Here is a 17,960-nt window from a genome sequence, read left to right on the forward strand (position 1 = left end):
ATTTATATAATTATTATATATAATATATTAACGAACCTCCATATGGTTTCTGGACGGAACTGCTCAACCTCATCCCTGCCCTCGAAATTAAAAAGGGGTTAGACTTACCCTTACCCCCGATATTTTTTAACAAATATCCTCTATATGGGGTCGGGGTCCCATTGGTTCAGGGTATTATACGACTTTTTGACATCCCTAGATATGATATGAAAAAACTATACTAAAATTAAATAACATTAATGGCATATACACGAAGATGCGAGAGAAAAATAAATTTGATTTTTGATTTTTTTTATTTATTTTTAACTATTATTATATTTATTTAAATTACATATATATTTTAAAAAAAAAATCATATCATCTTAATGATCTCTATCTATAGGTTGCGTGAATAAAATTAAATAAAAGGCAAATTACAATAAAGTCACTGAGTTAACCGGAATTTTCGGTTTTCACAACATATTTATTTTCTCTCAATTAAATCACTATATTTATAATTTTATTGCAATATCAACCAAATTATCTGTTATCCATGTTCTTCCGGTAATCATTTTTTTCAACTTTCAATAAAATCAGTAAGTTTACCAAAATTCCAATTTTGACATTATGTTTTGTTTTTCTTAATTATGTCGTTACATTTACAAATTTATTGCAATGTCGACCAATTGAATCTATCATTAGGGGTGTTCACGGGCGGTTCGGTTCGGATAGTAATAAAATTGTGAACCGTGACCACGGGGCGGGTACATCATGCGCACTAACCGAAACCGAACCGTATTGACAAAAAAAACCGAGCCGAACCGAACCGTATGAAAGCGGGTAACCACGGTTCGGTTCACGGGTACCCTGTAAAATATAAAAAATTAAATTTTATTGAAACTACAAACTCCTTTTTAGTTATCTCTTTCTTAAAATTAGTAAGTCAAAGAGTTTAAAAAAACATAATAAAGTTCAAATATCATATATTATAAGTTATAATAAATACAATAATAAAAATAACAAGAAAAGCAAATGAATTTAGAATTATCCAGCGGTTCGGTTCGGGTATCCGCGGATACCTAAATATGAAAACCAAAAACCGACCCGTTGATATCCGGTTTTTCGGTTTCGGTTACGGTTTTTTTCGGTTTCAATTTTTCGGTTTTGCGGTTTTTTTGCACACCCCTATCTATCATGTTACCAAATAAATAATTATGTCCTCAACAATGAGTCAACGACACCATTCTTTTAGGATGTCAGACCCAAAAAATAAAAAGGATACAAATAACCTCAAATAATCATTACAATATTACACTAAGAAAGTTGCACAAGATAAGCAAGGTCGGTCCACACATACACATGACTAGTGATTACGCATCTTTGCACAAGACATATTATAATTGAGAAATGGTGTCTTAATTGAAATAAGAACTTGCAAATTAAAATATACAAAAGTTTTGATTAAAATATTCCTGTTCCAAATTCTATTTTAAGTAACTATGTTGTCACCTATTAAATAATATCACATTCCTTATACCTAATTGGTGCTAAAATACAAAAAATTCTAGTATTTTAGTATTGTCAATGTATATTACTAAAATAAGCTCTTTATGTTAAATATAACTTAATTGATCTAATCAGATAAGCTTCGAACAAGCCAATTAGTGTGTTTTATGTTTAATGCAATTGCCAACAATAATACTTAATATTTCACATAAACACGTGAATGTTAAAGGATGCAAAATTTGATTAAACCACCTTTGATTAACCAAAAATCAAATTGTTATCTACTTCAATTTACAAAACATATACAAATTCAATAATTTGTATAACTTAAATGATTCAAACCATAGTTCAATTGGCCAAACCATAGTTCAATTGGCCAAACCATAGTTCAATTGGCCAAAATGAGTAGAGTATAAATCACACACATCATGAAAAACAAATCAAAAGGTCACTAGATAGAACAAAAGTAAACATCATGCCATAATAATGATAACAAGTACTTAATTAGTTCAAAAAAAAAAAAAAAATAGTATTATATATACGACATTTTATCCAGTAACATGTCATTCAATATTTTATTGAACTTAATGGGAAAAATAAAGAAAAAACCCCTTAACATTAAAATGCCTACATTATGGACATGATTTTTCACTTTTTAATAGAAAGTTCACATTTTTTTCACTAAAGACAACCAAGACAATAGCAAAAATTTGATGTTTCGATAATGTGCAATGCATAATATCTTTTGCTATAGGATAAGATTTTTAACCAAAAAATAAACCATAACCGAACCGAAAATGGTTCGAACCAATTAATAATATTTGGTCCGGTTCCCCGTTCCCCCAATCCATCATTTTTTTTGTTTTTGGTTCTTTTTGTTTCGATCTGGTTCCGGTCTATTTCGGCTTTGAACACCTTATTAGATAGCATATTTCCAAGTAGACTCAAACCCGGACTGAAATCGGTTGGAATCGGTAAGTGGTATTCGATATGGTTCTCTGTTCCGCATTTACTCTTTAATCGGTTTTCAATTCTTTCGGTTTTGGTCTGTTCGGTCTGAAATCGAACCGATTTACATCCTTATTTTGTTAATGCGGTCTTCTTGTCAAGTGTCCCATTTTGTTGTATACTCTCATGTTTATGCAACAAATCTCTATGTTCTATACATGAATTCCATGTTTAGTGGTGCTCACCATAAAGAACCGGTAAGGAATGCACTCTCAGAGTAATTGTTTGTTTTTCAAGACCGAGATAGTAGAAAAAAAATACATAAAAGAAAGCACTGATGCTCTCATAATTTTATTGATTTTAGTCACTTAATTATTTTATGTATGATAACCATCATTAAATTCATCCTAGATTACTGCTTTTACATAACCAAATTAGGATCGGGTTGTTCAAATTTGGGATAAAGTTTTCTTTTGTAATTTTTGATCTTCATTTCATTGTGTTTCGGGTGTTGATCATGTAATTTGGTTCATTGGTCTAGGCCAATAAACTATACCTAGATTGGGGTTGAGACCATGTGACCATGTAAATTTAGGTGTTTGTCTCTTCTTTCACTTCTTTCTAAAAGTCGAGTAAGAGCTTTAAGACGAATTCTTTTAAAGACCTTTCTATGAGTTGATACTTTACAAATTTACCATATAACTAGTGACACCTCTTAATTGTGTCTTACCCAATTGGCTATTGCTAGTTATGTGGGGGCCTTTGAGCCGAAAAGAGGTGGCATTTGGGCCGGGCAATAGCCTTCCCTAACTAGAAATCTGGGCTGGGCCGTGTCCGCGCCAAAATGTGCAGCTCTAATTATATATAATTTTATATGTCGGTATGTCAGTCCCAGTTCCACAGTCATCAATAGAAATCTAGCTATACCACCGACCACTCTAGATTCTCGCCAAGCAGCTCCCTTTCTTTCCCACTGCGAGCATCAAACATTTCATCTGCAAATACGTATGATCATCTTCACTAAATCTCTATAATTTCTGTATATGAATCGAATTCGGCCGCGTATATGATAACATTCTCTTCACTTGGTTTCAAATCGCTAATCTTTCTCCATTTCCCCCCTGAATTTAATTGTAATTTCAGGAAACCAGTACCTGTTTAGCAATTCAAAGAAACTAAATATGAAATTAGGTCATTTGTTTTAGAACTTTATGCAATTGGCGATTTATGTAGTAGTTTAGTTGTTACTATATCTGGCTAAATCGTTCATAACAGTAATGTTTTAGGGTTTTACCTGGTTTATAAACAGTCTGGATTTGCATTTTGAAGCTTTTTCTCTTAGGTCGTTTTGATCAATAAGAAACAGTTTAATTAAAAGGGTTTCCAACTTCTGCTGTGCTAACCCGTTGATTACTGATCCTAATGCACTTGATTAAAGATTCACCATATTTACCTAGAATCTAACTGCTTCAATCCTTCGTCGTTATCATAGATTTGAGCTCGAAAACATTCAGAAATCCATGGATAGCCATTTGAAGAAATTGTTCACAAGATATAATGAACAATTTGGTTCAGGCCCTGGACTTGGTACAGGATCAGGAACTTGTTTGATGAACATTGAAAACATTTCTCCTTCTTTCATCAAATCCCTTTACAAAGCTGCAGCATCTTTATACAGAACAGATCCATGGAAGCGATTTCAACCCGATCATCTTTTCGGTCTTAAAGTAGGAAAAGATTCAGATTGGCCAGGAAAGAAGCAGCTCTTCCCTTGTGTACAATTCATAGGCGGAAATGGTGGAGATTTAGCAGTATACCTGTTCAGATCAGAATCCGATGCAAAAAAAATGACAGGTTCTCGAGAAACAATCCGTGTCCCAAATCTTGAGATCATGAGAGCAACATATGAAGTCGAATCTTTAATGCTTCCTTCGCATAAAAAAATGATCAAATCTTTATGTTTAGAGATTTCAGGTGACAATCGTTACCCTGTTTTTGACATTTGTCGTTGCAATTCATCTGGTGAGCTTCAATGCAGAAACCCCACAATCGAAGAGCTTCGATTCATCTATGGAGTCATGAAATCCGTTTCTTTAGTTCATTCTTTGCTTCAAGAAGATTACAACACCTCAAAATGGTCAAAATCCATTCGCTTTGACCCGTTTATTGAAACCGTTGATGTACAGTTTCCTTCTGAAATGTCAAAAAGTAACAATCTTGTTGCAGTTACAATCTCACACCCGCCAGGTCATGGATACACCGAAAAAGTCAACTCAAATCCCGGGTCAACCCAGTCAACCCCTACTAAAAAACCCGAAAAGGTCAACTCAAATCTCGATTTAAGACGTTGTGCACAATGTGATAAAGAAGTTCCAGGTGATCAAATCACAATTTGTGACCATTGCAAAGGTGTAATCTATTGCGATTCCTTTTGTCAAAAGCAACACTGGAAGGAATCACATAAAGCTGAATGTGGGCTTTATAAAGCAATGATGGAACGGGAAGAGGAATTAGCGATTCCGGCCTTCACATTCCCGTGTTCCAATTCCGACGTTCACCCATGTAAATACCTTGAAACGATCGGTGTTCATCGAAAAGGTATGTGGAGACGAAAATGCCCTTGTTTTTCTCACTGTCCTTTCGGTTCACTCCCTACAACAGACCAAATTCAAGATTCTTGGGGAGGGTTAAATGACGATGAATACCCTCATGAAAAGTCAAACTCAAAGTCAAAGTCAAAGTCAAAGTCAAACCCGGTAATTCTCTCGGGCTGGCCCGAGTATTACAACCTCCGGTCACTTCCTTTATCGAGCCCGGTTGCTCATATTCTTTCCCACCCACTAACCGTTTACTACATACTAACAACTTTAAGTATCACTTCCAAGAATCTTTTACTCAAGGGTAAAGAAGTCATTTTACACTACATCGGACCCGAAGAGGAGCTCGATTGGATGCTGGCGTTTTCAGAAATAGATTCTACACTAAACGGGCTGGGGAATTTACAGATAGTTATGATCGGGCCGAAGGTACCGAGTACTTTATCGGGGTTGACTTTTCAAACCGGGACCCACGTGCGTGTGAATATGGTAAAGGGTATTTACCAAGAGGAAGTGTCTTTTTTACCTTGGCCTGATTTGGTTGTAGGTTTAAACTGTGGGTTTGAGAGTAGTTCTAGTTGGTTTGGGGCTCTTGAGGTGGTAAAATCTAAGAATTTACCGGGTTTTTTTACGGATCAGTCGGAAGTTTTATGTGGAAAGGCGAAACAAGTTATTAGGGGTGCGGGATTGCATATCACGCACCCTGTTACACCTAATCCTTTTCGATCTCCTGTGAGGAATTTCGGTGTGTCGAGTAATCTTCCTTCGTATAGTAATGGGTTTGTGTTTGGAGTTAATACTTAAAGAGGTGTTACAAAATGGTATTAAAATAGCAATAAATTTTATGGTTGTTTAAAGTTGATTCAGAACTTATTTGGACTGGTTTATAATTTTGGATTATGTGAACATGATAAAATGTGTGGCATAATTATTTGTTAATGACAAAGTTAAGGCTAGTGTCGAGGGATTTATAGAAATTTCTATTCGTGCTTAAAGTAAAATGACTATATTATTTTTTTTTTTAATATTATTATATTTATTTGAGCTAAAAGGTCACCAGTGTTGATGTTGTTCCATCAAAAAAAATTATGCTTTTAGGTGATGTATAAAAAAATGTAAGCATTTATAGCAAATATAATTTGGTTATGCTCGCGTTGGAAAATACATCATTAACCAATAAACCTAATTAAGCAACACCAGATGCTAAACAGAATACATTTAAATTTATTGACAATTTTTTTGCACGCTCCACTGGATTTTGGTTCACTAAAATTATATACGATAATATATTAGTACAAAATATAATAAGTATGTAATTTTCAAATAAAATATGAAAATACTATAATAATAATATAAATACACGTTGGTCGGAAGATACCTCTTCATCCATTAATACTAAGTCAATGTAAATGGAAAACAGTTCGTCTTTGTTTGTGAATGAAGTTAAGGACTTAAGGTCCATAACCTGAGGATCCAAATCTTCAAACTGAAATTATCTTTGAGAACATCTAGTTCCATGGTGAGAGAAGTGTTGAAAATAGTGGAATATTTCAATCTTATATTTATTTGTTTTCTTAAAGGGGTTATTATGTTAAAAGTGTTTGTTGTGGGTTTAGAGTGTAAATGCAGGGACGGATAAATGCGCGGATCTTTTGATATGGTCGGGTTGATCCATATTCGTGATACCAAGATATAAAAGAAGAGAGAGAGGGAAGATATTTTGCAGATGAGAGTCTTCAGCTTGAAAAATAGATCTAGGGTTTTCTCTTTTTTCGTTGTTCATACTTCTACTTCTCTCTGATCTTGTGTTGTTAACAAGTTGTTATAGTCTTTCGATCGTTTTGTTGATAGATTAATGATCGGATGTTTCTTTTCGTATAATCTGTTTTAGATTAGGGTTGAGTGTAATTGAATGAGAGTAGATTAGGGTTTTGTAGTGAGGTTTCAGTTGTAAGTACATGAAAACCTTCTATTTCTTTGTCCTAAATTGATATAAGAAATGAAGATGTTGGGAAAAATATTTTGTGTAATTTCAACATGGTATCAGAGCTCTAAGGCTCATGTTCTTTGATCCCGACGCCTTGGTTGGCTGATCGTCGTTTGGTGATCTTCGTTCTCAACGATCTAAAAAGGTATACTGATTCCTTTATTTTTTGTTTTGTTTTTTGTTAAATCTGTTAGATCTAGGGTTCTTTCTCTATTTACCCTAGTTTGCTCTTTGGATCCTGGTACTGCGAGATTTTTTGATTGGTCTTGCAGATTGGCGCTTCTTCTCATCTTCTTATCGCTGTGACTACAAGTTTGAACAAAAAGAAATACGCTCTGAAAGCTATCGATTAATCCCTTATCTGAAATAATCCTCTTGGGGTCGGATTTCATCACCGATAAACCCTTGTAGGGAACGGATTCAGGGAGTCGATTTGAAGAAAAACAAGAAAAAAACAACATCGCTTCCTATAGCACTGTGAGGGTGTTCTTTTTCTTCTATCTTCTTCTTTGTTTTCGCATATACTGTGTTTGTTTCTTGGCTGTTTATTTGACTCTGTGGTTGACTGTCTTGGGCCCCGACATACTGTGGTGACCATCTGGACTTTAAGTCAACACAGGGTCGGTTATTTGTTCTGTGTGTTGTGTATTTCCTATCTTTTTTGTGTGTTCCTTGTGATTTAGAATGGCAGGAGATACTCCTGAAGGCAGTGGTACTCCTAAAGATGGTACTACTGCCGATTTTGATGATCCTTTATATGTTCATCCTTCTGATTATGTTGTAGCCTCAATTATAACCATTAAACTGACTGGAAATGAAAATTATCGGTTATGGCGTAGTGCCATGTCTAGAGGTCTGAAGGCTAGGAATAAGTTGGGTTTTGTGGATGGAACTTTAACTCTTGAAAAAACTGATGTCTCTAAAACCTCTAAATGGGAGCGTGTTAATGCTGTTGTATGCAATTGGATTTTAGGGTCTATTTCTGAATCCATTTATGCTAGTCATGTTTACTCTGATAAAGCTAAGGATATTTTGGATGAATTATTTGAAACTTATAATAAGGCTGATGGATCTGTAGTTTCAATATCCATCAACAAATTAATACTCGCTCCGTCCCATTTTAGTTGTCCACAAGTAAAAAACACATTGTTTAAGAAAAGTACATTTAATGCAACTTTTTGTAAACAAAATGACCTATCTACCCTTCTTATGAGCTATTAATACAATTAATCAATCATTAATAAAGAGAAACGGTTGAACCATTTCTCTCCGATGGAATAAGGAGAAAAACAAAAATAATTAAAGAACCATTAAATGCTTAATTTAACTAATCGGAAAATGAAAGTATTTGGAGGCAAAATGTTCCCACCAATTTTTGTTTTACTGTAAATTGAAACCAAACTTACCTCGTAATGAAAAAAAAAATTTAAGCCGTGCAGTAGCAAAATTTGGCTCCAAATTCTCCCACCAAAAACAATTCAATGAATCTTTATAAACCATTTTCCTTCATCTTTTTTTCCTACGTAAGTCATGGAGAACACTTTAACTTCATTGACTAAAAAACACACAACCTATGCCCAACGTCAAGATATATTTCAAGCCTTGTTGCAGCACAATTCTAATGGAGAGCTAAGAAGGGGTTCCATAAATGATGTAGCTGCACTTTTCGGAGTTTCTAAACGCACCGTAAGTCGTATTTGGAATCGGGCTAAACTTCAAGTGGAGAATGGATCAATAATTGATTTTTCTTCAAAGAAGCTAAAAGTTGTTGGGCGAAAAAGGGTTCAACTCGATTTGAATCAAGTTTCACAAATTCCATTACGTCGTCGAACTACCATTCGGTCTATTGCAAAGTCATTAGGTATTGCAAAATCAACTTTGCATAGACGAATAAAAGAAGGTGACCTTAGACCACACACAAATGCTATCAAGTCGGACCTTACCGATGCAAATAAAACAAAGAGGTTAGAATTTTGTTTATCTATGATCACTCGGTCATTACCTAATTCCAATACCACATTCCATGATATGTTTAATGTCATCCACATTGATGAAAAATGGTTTTACATATCAAGATCATCAAAACGATACTACCTCGTTCCCGGTGAGGATGAACCGTTGAGAACATGTAAAAGCAAAAAGTTCATTACAAAAGTCATGTTTCTCGCAGTGGTTGCTCGGCCAAGATTTGATGCCTTAGGAAATGAAATTTTTTCCGGAAAGATTAGCATCTTCTCACTTACAACAAAAGAACCCGCTAAGCGTTCAAGCAAGAACCGTGTTGCGGGAACATTGGAGACAAAACCAATTTTATCGGTTACTAAAGAAACAACGAGGTCGTGGTTGATTGAAAAAGTTTTACCCGCTATTAAAGCTAAATGGCCTCCAAACCATATTGGTCCAATATTCATTCAACAGGATAATGCAAAACCTCATATTGATGTCAATGATAGCGAATTTCTTGAAGCATCGTCTCAAGATGGGTTTGATATTCGACTTTGTTTTCAGCCCCCAAATAGTCCAGATTTAAATGTGTTGGACCTTGGGTTTTTTCGGGCCATTCAATCACTTCAAGAACAAGAGGTACTCCATACAGTGGATGAATTGGTTACTGCAGTTCAAACCTCATTTGACAAGATGCAATCTCATGAGCTTAACAATGTTTTCTTAACTTTGCAAACATGCATGAAAGAAATCATAAAGGTTAAAGGTGGTAACAACTATCGAATACCGCATATCGGTAAAAGTAGGTTGGAACGACAAGGTATTTTGCCAATACAAATTGAGTGTGAACAAAGCCTCATAGATGAAGTAGTTCCATATTTGAGTCAGTAAGATGTAAACATGAAAACAAATCAAATTTTCATTTGATGTGTAACACGTTGCTGGCTTTCTTAAAAAGAAAAAAGAAAAGAATGTTTATTTGCATTTGTAAGCAAAGAGTAGCATACGTAATTATGAGATGCAAATGTCTTTTGATTTTTTATTCCACTAATTAATGCACGGTAGTAATTAGGCGTATTTATTACCAGGGGTAGTATGGGAAACTTTCTTAATTATACTAGTCTTTTTTTAGTAGGTGACAATAATTTTGGGACAAACCAAAATAGTATACTGGACAACTAAAATGGGACGGAGGGAGTACTTTAAAACAAAATGGTTCGTCTCTTTCCGATTATTATAATAAACTTGACTCTTTATGGAATGAATTTGATGGTTTGACTAGTTTAACTGAATGTGTATGTGAGGCTGCTACTAAGCTTAATGATCATTCTAAATTGATGAAACTAATGCAGTTTCTGAGTGGTCTTGATGAGTTATATAATCAAGTAAAAAGTCATATTCTTTTGATAGATCCTTTACCAAATGTTAAATCTGCTTTTTCCATTCTTTCTAGAGAAGAATCTCTTCAAAGGAATGGGTCTTTAAATTCTATTGTTCCTTCGAAGTCTCAGGTGTCTGTGTTTAACAGTAAAGTTAATGATTTTAAGAAGGGACAGGGTCTAAACAGGATCAGAAATCAAGGATTGCAATGTAAACATTGTAATCTTAAAGGCCATACAATAGATAGATGTTATAAACTGATTGGTTTTCCAAAGGATTTTAAACAGAAAAATGAAAATAATAACCAAAGTAAATCTTTTTCTATAAATTCATCTTCTGTCAGTTCAAATAACAATATTGTAGGTTCTTCTGAGACTGTTAACAAGAGTGATGCTCACTATCTTACAAGTGAACAATACTCCAAATTTCTTCGTCTTATTAGTGACAGTTCTATCAATGAGGATGTATCTGCTGCTGCTAATATGGCAGGTACATGTTCGTTTACTTGTTGTAATTCTGTTGTCAGTGAAAATAATTCTCAGAGTTGGATTGTTGGATTGTTGACTCAGGGGCAAATCAACATATGATAGCCTCTGAATCACAACTTCGAGACACAGTGGATGTGTCTAAGCTCAATCTTCTTGTTAAACATCCTAATGGGTCTTCTGCTCCTATTAACAAAATAGGGAACATCCAATTATCTTCTCATCTTACTTTATTTGATGTTTTTGCTGTTCCAGACTTTAATGTTAATCTTTTGTCTGTACACAAGCTTTGTAAGGATAGTGGTTGTGAAGTTGTATTTTCTGAACATAATTGTAAAATTCAGGATTCACTGTCAAAGGAGATGGTGGAGAATGGTAGGGAATCAGGGGGTCTTTATTACCTTGATCATGTTCCCTTAGGTAATTTTGCTAGTTTAACTATTCCTAAGTGTTTTGTTTCAAAATTTACCTGGCACAGTAGACTTGGTCATCCTGCTGACCAGGCTTTAAGTGCTCTAAAAGATAAACTGAATTTTGGAAATGAATCTTTACCTCCTTGTGATACTTGTCATAAAGCAAAACAGACTAGAGAATCCTTTTCTCATAGTCAGCATCATTCATCTCAATTAGGTGAATTGATTCATCTAGATGTTTGGGGTCCCTATAGATTGGCTTCTGTTGAGGGTTATAAGTATTTTTTAACTATTGTGGATGATTTTTCTAGGGCAACTTGGGCTTTCCTTTTAAAATCTAAAAGTGAAGTTTTTGATTGTTTTAAGGTTTTTGTAAATATTCTATTAAATCAGTTTGGTGTTAACATTAAGACTATAAGGTCTGATAATGGAACAGAGTTTGTAAATAATCAAATGAAGTTTTATTGTATAGAACATGGAGTCATTCATCAGACCTCTTGTGCTTACACTCCACAACAGAATGGAGTTGTGGAAAGAAAGCATAGACATATTCTTAATGTGGCACGATCTCTTATGTTTCAGTCAGGAGTTCCTGTTAAGTATTGGGGAGATGCAGTTTTAACTTCGGTTTTTTTGATAAATAGAATGCCTACTTCTGTTTTGAATGGGTTATCTCCTTATGAACTTGTTTTTAAAAAAACTCCTAATTTTGATCATTTAAGAGTTTTTGGCTGTCTTTGTTTTGTTGCTAAACAAAATGTATCTGATAAATTTTCTGAGCGTGCAGAAAAATGTGTTTTGTTAGGATATTCATCTGATAAGAAAGCTTATAAACTTCTTAGTTTGGATACTAATTGTTCTTTTGTATCCAGGGATGTGAAGTTTTATGAGTCAGTGTTTCCTTATAAATTGAGGTCAACTATTGGTGATAAAACTTTTAATACTTTTGGCCCTGTTGATCCTTTTTCCTATGATGACTTTGATAAAAATGAATACTTAAATGATTCTATAAATTTAGATGAACTAAGAGTGGAGTCACAGGAGGATGGTATTAATGCAGCTACTGACTTGGATGACAGTGACTTAATTGAGTCAGTCAACCGTAGTGGCGAGGTAAATATGCCTCCTTCTGTTGGTTCTATTGCTTTATCTTCTGATATGTCTAAGGAAAATAGTCATATTTCTTCAACCCCTTCAGTAGAGCTGTCTATAGGTGCGTCTAGGTCTAGACGTGAATCACATATGCCAATTAAATTTGCTGATTATGTTATAGAAGGAAAATATAAATATGGCATAGAAAGATCTGTTAACTATTCTTTGCTTAATATTGATGCTAAATGTTTTGTTTCGAATCTAAATAAGACTGTAGAGCCTAAAAATTATTATGAGGCTCTATCTGATCCTAATTGGGTAAAGGCCATGAATGAAGAAATGGAAGCTCTTCATCGTAATCACACTTGGGAAATAACAAATTTACCTAAAAATAGGAAACCAATTGGTTACAAGTGGGTTTTTAAAATTAAATATAAGTCAAGTGGTGAAGTTGAAAGATATAAAGCCCGGTTAGTGGCTAAGGGGTATAATCAAAGAGAAGGGATTGATTTTGAAGAAACTTTTTCTCCTGTTGCAAAAATTGTGACTATTCGAATTGTTATTTCCTTATCTGTGCATAATTCTTGGCCTTTATATCAGTTAGATATAAATAATGCTTTCCTTTATGGTGATCTATCTGAGGATGTGTATATGTCTCTTCCCCCTGGATATTATTCTGAAAATGATTCTAGGGTTTGCAAGCTTACAAAATCATTATATGGTTTAAAGCAAGCTCCTAGAAAATGGAATGAAAAATTGTGTGCTTCTTTGTTTATGTTTGGTTTTCAACAAAGCATAAGTGATTATTCACTGTTTATTAGAAGATTTGAAAGTTCAATAACTGTGTTACTTGTATATGTTGATGATATTATATTAACTGGTAGTTGTGAAACTGAATTAAAAAAGGTTAAAGAATTTATGAAAACTCAATTTTTTATTAAAGATCTTGGAGTTCTTAAGTATTTTCTAGATATTGAATTAGTTAATATTGATAATGGTTTATGTTTAAATCAAAGAAAGTATTGTTTAGAGCTTTTGCATGAGTATGGGTTGCTTGGTTGTAAACCAGTTAGCACTCCATTAGAGACAAATTTTATGATAAATACAGAAAATGATGATAAAAACAATGGGTTATTAGATAATAAAACTGAATTTCAAAAGCTGATTGGAAAACTTATATATCTTACTATTACTAGGCCAGATATTGCTTATGGAGTTCAAGTGCTAAGTTAATTTATGCACAAACCTAGGAAATCTCATTTGAAAATTGCTTTAAGGTTGTTAAGATATTTAAAAGGATGTCCTGGAAAAGGAGTTGCAATAACTAAATCTGATAACTTTATATTAAGTGGATTTGTTGATGCAGACTGGGCAAAATGTCTAACTACAAGGAAATCTGTAACAGGTTACTTGGTATATTTTAATAATTGTTTGATTTCGTGGAAAAGTAAGAAACAGTCTACTGTTTCTAGATCTTCCACTGAAGCTGAATATAGAGCTCTTGGGTCTATTACTTGTGAAATAATTTGGGTTTTGAAAATCTTTTTTGAATTAGGAGTTAAGAATTTTATTCCGGTTTCTGTATTTTGTGATAATGATTCAACGATTAAGTTAGCTCTTAATCCAGTGTTTCATGAAAGAACTAAACATTTTGAGATTGACTTGCATTTTGTAAGAGAAAAAATTTCGAATGGAGTTATAAAACTTGTTAAAATTGTTTCTTCTGAACAGAATGCAGATATACTTACAAAATCTTTGAATATCAAACAACATGATTTTTTATCTAAAAAAATGGGTCTCATTGATATTTTTAAGGAAAACAAATAAATATTTCGATTGAGGGGGAATGTTGAAAATAGTGGAATATTTCAATCTTATATTTATTTGTTTTCTTAAAGGGGTTATTATGTTAAAAGTGTTTGTTGTGGGTTTAGAGTGTAAATGCAGGGACGGATAAATGCACGGATCTTTTGATATGGTCGGGTTGATCCATATTCGTGATACCAAGATATAAAAGAAGAGAGAGAGGGAAGATATTTTGCAGATGAGAGTCTTCAGCTTGAAAAATAGATCTAGGGTTTTCTCTTTTTTCGTTGTTCATACTTCTACTTCTCTCTGATCTTGTGTTGTTAACAAGTTGTTATAGTCTTTCGATCGTTTTGTTGATAGATTAATGATCGGATGTTTCTTTTCGTATAATCTGTTTTAGATTAGGGTTGAGTGTAATTGAATGAGAGTAGATTAGGGTTTTGTAGTGAGGTTTCAGTTGTAAGTACATGAAAACCTTCTATTTCTTTATCCTAAATTGATATAAGAAATGAAGATGTTGGGAAAAATATTTTGTGTAGTTTCAACAAGAAGTATTCCATCCACGAATGATTTTGTTATAAAAAAAATCAATTATACCAAATATGATATCCATAAACGCAATAACATAAATTTATTGTACAAATGAGAAATAAAACTGAAAGTAGGATGTTGTATGATACATATAAATCTAATTAGATTGCTATTTCATGAGTTTGGTCCATTTATTACAGAAATGGTCCCTGTTTATTTACAATTACAGAAATAGTTCCTTTGTTCAAATTTATTTTTTAAATGATAAACAAAACTGATAGTAGGATGCTATATTAGATGGTATGATGCTATAAGTTTACATTAATAGAAAGTATGTTAAACAGCATAAATGAAAAGTAAAATGTTATAAAATTAAGTAAATATTATTTTAGTTCAACTTATATCAACCTAGTTTATAAAATGATATAAATGAAAGTTGTTGGTATATAATAACTATATTATATAAATGAAAGTTGTTGGTATATAATAACTATATTACCGGAATGATCAATGTATAACATTTTTGCATTACTGGTCCCTGTCAAGTATATTACAGGAATGGTCCCTATAATATTTTTTTTGCATGAACGGTCCCTGGTACTTTTATGTTTACATGAAAATGTTATTTTTCTTTCTTTTACACAAAAGTGGACTGGTACTGTTTTGTTAAAATGAAAATGTTACAAAAACATCAAATAAGTACAAACTTTCCATGATAAAACTTAATGGGACCAAAATTATGAAAAAACACACATACTCCAAACCAAACTAATAAAACAGATACATACACACATAAAAACACAATGAAAAACAAACATATTCAAACAAAGGAAAACAAACACATACACATAACACACAAACACTACACCAGACATATACACGCACACACTAACATACATTATGCATAATTATGTTTTGGATTGAGAAACGTAGCAGACTGCATAAAGAAAAAACGAAAAGAATTAATAATCATAAAATAGAGAAAACTAACCTGATGTTTTTTTTCATTTATCTTATTTTTGTTTATATAATATTGATTATAAGTTTATAGCTTAGTTATCCAAAAATAGATAATAATAATAAAAATAATAAAAAAAAAACTAATGAACACAAAAAAAATTCAATGATTACCTGTTTTTTATTTCGATTCTTGTAGGCCCTCTTTGTGAAGTGTTGCAAAGTAATAAGTCAAAAGATTTTGATTGTAGTTGAATTGTTTTCAAAACGTGGACTGATTTTATGGGATATAATTTCCACTTAAACTGGATAGGAAGGTATTCTCCAAAATTATAGGGATAGCGATTATGAGGTTTCAATTTAGACTACCGGAAATTAGCAATTAATAGTTGGATTTGATTAAAGCATTTATGTCAACTAAATTAAAAAATGGAAAAACAGTAAGAAATTGACACATGGCATTATGGTGCATAAAAATTGCTATGTATCCACTAAAAGGTTTGTTTTATTAGAATAGGATATCATAAAACTAACTTATCTTCTGTTGCTGACATCCATGTTGCTTTCGTTACTTTAATGTCTTGAATAAAGATATAGTAATGACTTAATGAAAGCTTTTTATATCCAACAATCTATGTCATATTTTAGGGGTAATAATGTGATTTCACCTCAAAAATATCTCAACCAGAACCTCAAATTGATTGATAGATGAATAAAGAAACAATTTCTTGAATGGATAGGGTTTTGTTATATCCTCCAAAATTCCAAAACTCCAATCATTTTGAAAGTGCTTTCCAAACCCACCACCACCCAATTTGTTGCTCTATAATTCGACAAACCAACCTCTCCCTCTTCATTCTTCCTTTCTGCTTTTGATTCAATTATCATCCATAATTATCAAATCTTGGTTTTTTACCAAGAAATTTACTGCAAAAAAGGAAGAAGAAAAAATGGAGTTTTCAACATTTCCCCCTTCTTGGCACTCCTTTTTCACCTCCCCTCTCCTCTTTCCATACCAATTCATCCCGGGAAACTACGTTCATTGGACCGAAACCCCCGAATCCCACATTTACTCTGCGGATATCCCCGGTATCCTTGTTTTTCTTCCTATTATTTACAAGATTAAATGCTTTTTAGAAGCAAATTATGGGTTTTTCCTTCCTGGATTGTTTACTTACATAAATATCAAGGTTCAAGTTTCAATTCCAATGTGAATTGAATTCAGCTTTTGTTGGTATCTTATACAAATATTCCAATGTGAATTCAGCTTTTGTTGGTATCAGATACACATTCCAATGTGAATTGGGCTTTTGGTGGGCTCTTATGCTAGCCGTTTAACAAGTTAATGAATTAAATTCTTGTAATTGGGCTACGAAGCCAGTCACTTTTACACAAGATTTACATGATACTCCAATATAGGTCAGCGATCGTTGAAAAAATAACCATTTTACATAAATAGTATTAACTTGGTTTGGTTTACCTATTATGAGTTTCTTGATATTACCTTGAATAAATGGTTAAAATATGTGTGGTTTTTAGGAGGCGTTCTTTTTTCGCAAATAATCATATGATTTGTTGTTTTTTTGTTTGTTGTTGCAGGGGTTAAGAAGGAGGAAATATGTGTGGAAGTTGAGGACTCAAGGTACCTAATTATCCGTACAGAATCTGCTGACGATACGGTGATGACACCTGGCGGTCGTACTTTCATGAAAAAACTCAGGTTGCCGGATACGATTGATGTCAATGGGATTTCTGCTTGTTATGAGAATGGGGTGTTAACGGTAACTGTTCCAAGATCTTTTGTCAGAAGGGGGTTTTATATCGAACCAGCTGATCTGCCTCAACACACTGAAGTTCTTGCTAGAGCTGCTTGAATCCTTAAAACTTCCAAAAAGAAAAGATTATCATGTCATAATATATCTCATATTTAAATTTGATATTATTAAGGTTATTATAGGCGTCGTTGTTTTGGGGAAACATGGTTGATTTTGTTGGTGGAAAAATATATGTTTAGATGTAGGGTTCATTTGATTGGTATAATTTGGTACAAAAATCAATCATATTATGCAACAATAATTCCTCATCTAACATAAAAACCGTCTTCATTTACACATTAATCGTTGCGTTTTGAATTGCTTGCTTTTTAGTAGTTTTTAAGTTTTTAAAATGTGTTTTTATTCCCTTGAATATAGTTGGTTTTTATTTTTACAATTTTGATTTTTATTTGGTGATTTGTAATGTTTTTCGTTTTGTTGTAAATATTATAACTTCGGGATCAAAATTCAAAATTCAGCTATACTCAATGACCAAAAATAATCTTTTTTTTTGGAAT

At 33.1% G+C, this 17,960-nt stretch overlaps 3 protein-coding genes across 3 annotated transcripts; all 3 read left to right on the top strand.

The window, feature by feature from the left end:
• The first annotated feature begins 3,333 nt into the window (after positions 1 to 3,333).
• LOC145005338 (zinc finger MYND domain protein) lies at positions 3,334 to 5,946 on the top strand. Its single transcript, XM_078964416.1, has 2 exons — positions 3,334 to 3,438; positions 3,926 to 5,946. The coding sequence occupies exon 2, from the start codon at positions 3,954 to 3,956 to the stop codon at positions 5,832 to 5,834; it is 1,881 nt and encodes a 626-aa protein (XP_078820542.1). The 5' UTR covers positions 3,334 to 3,438; positions 3,926 to 3,953; the 3' UTR covers positions 5,835 to 5,946.
• Positions 5,947 to 8,547: 2,601 nt separating this feature from the next.
• On the top strand, positions 8,548 to 9,852 carry LOC145006686 (uncharacterized). The gene has a single exon (XM_078965756.1). The coding sequence runs from the start codon at positions 8,548 to 8,550 to the stop codon at positions 9,850 to 9,852; it is 1,305 nt and encodes a 434-aa protein (XP_078821882.1).
• A 6,542-nt stretch (positions 9,853 to 16,394) lies between these two features.
• LOC145004140 (HSP20-like chaperones superfamily protein) lies at positions 16,395 to 17,737 on the top strand. Its single transcript, XM_078963035.1, has 2 exons — positions 16,395 to 16,717; positions 17,228 to 17,737. The coding sequence occupies exons 1-2, from the start codon at positions 16,579 to 16,581 to the stop codon at positions 17,500 to 17,502; spliced, it is 414 nt and encodes a 137-aa protein (XP_078819161.1). The 5' UTR covers positions 16,395 to 16,578; the 3' UTR covers positions 17,503 to 17,737.
• The last annotated feature ends 223 nt before the right edge of the window (positions 17,738 to 17,960 follow it).

Source organism: Lactuca saligna, chromosome 7 (genome assembly GCF_052625555.1).
Source record: "Lactuca saligna cultivar CGN05327 chromosome 7, ASM5262555v1, whole genome shotgun sequence".
Taxonomy (NCBI): domain Eukaryota; kingdom Viridiplantae; phylum Streptophyta; class Magnoliopsida; order Asterales; family Asteraceae; genus Lactuca; species Lactuca saligna.

What these genes read in the sequence shown, in the direction of transcription:
- LOC145004140 (XM_078963035.1), top strand. Translation starts at nt 16,579, where the DNA reads ATGGAGTTTTCAACATTTCCCCCTTCTTGGCACTCCTTTTTCACCTCC. An exon ending in TTACTCTGCGGATATCCCCG is followed by an intron (nt 16,718 to 17,227) that starts GTATCCTTGTTT and finishes TTGTTGTTGCAG; the next exon opens with GGGTTAAGAAGGAGGAAATA.
- LOC145006686 (XM_078965756.1), top strand. Translation starts at nt 8,548, where the DNA reads ATGGAGAACACTTTAACTTCATTGACTAAAAAACACACAACCTATGCC.
- LOC145005338 (XM_078964416.1), top strand. Translation starts at nt 3,954, where the DNA reads ATGGATAGCCATTTGAAGAAATTGTTCACAAGATATAATGAACAATTT.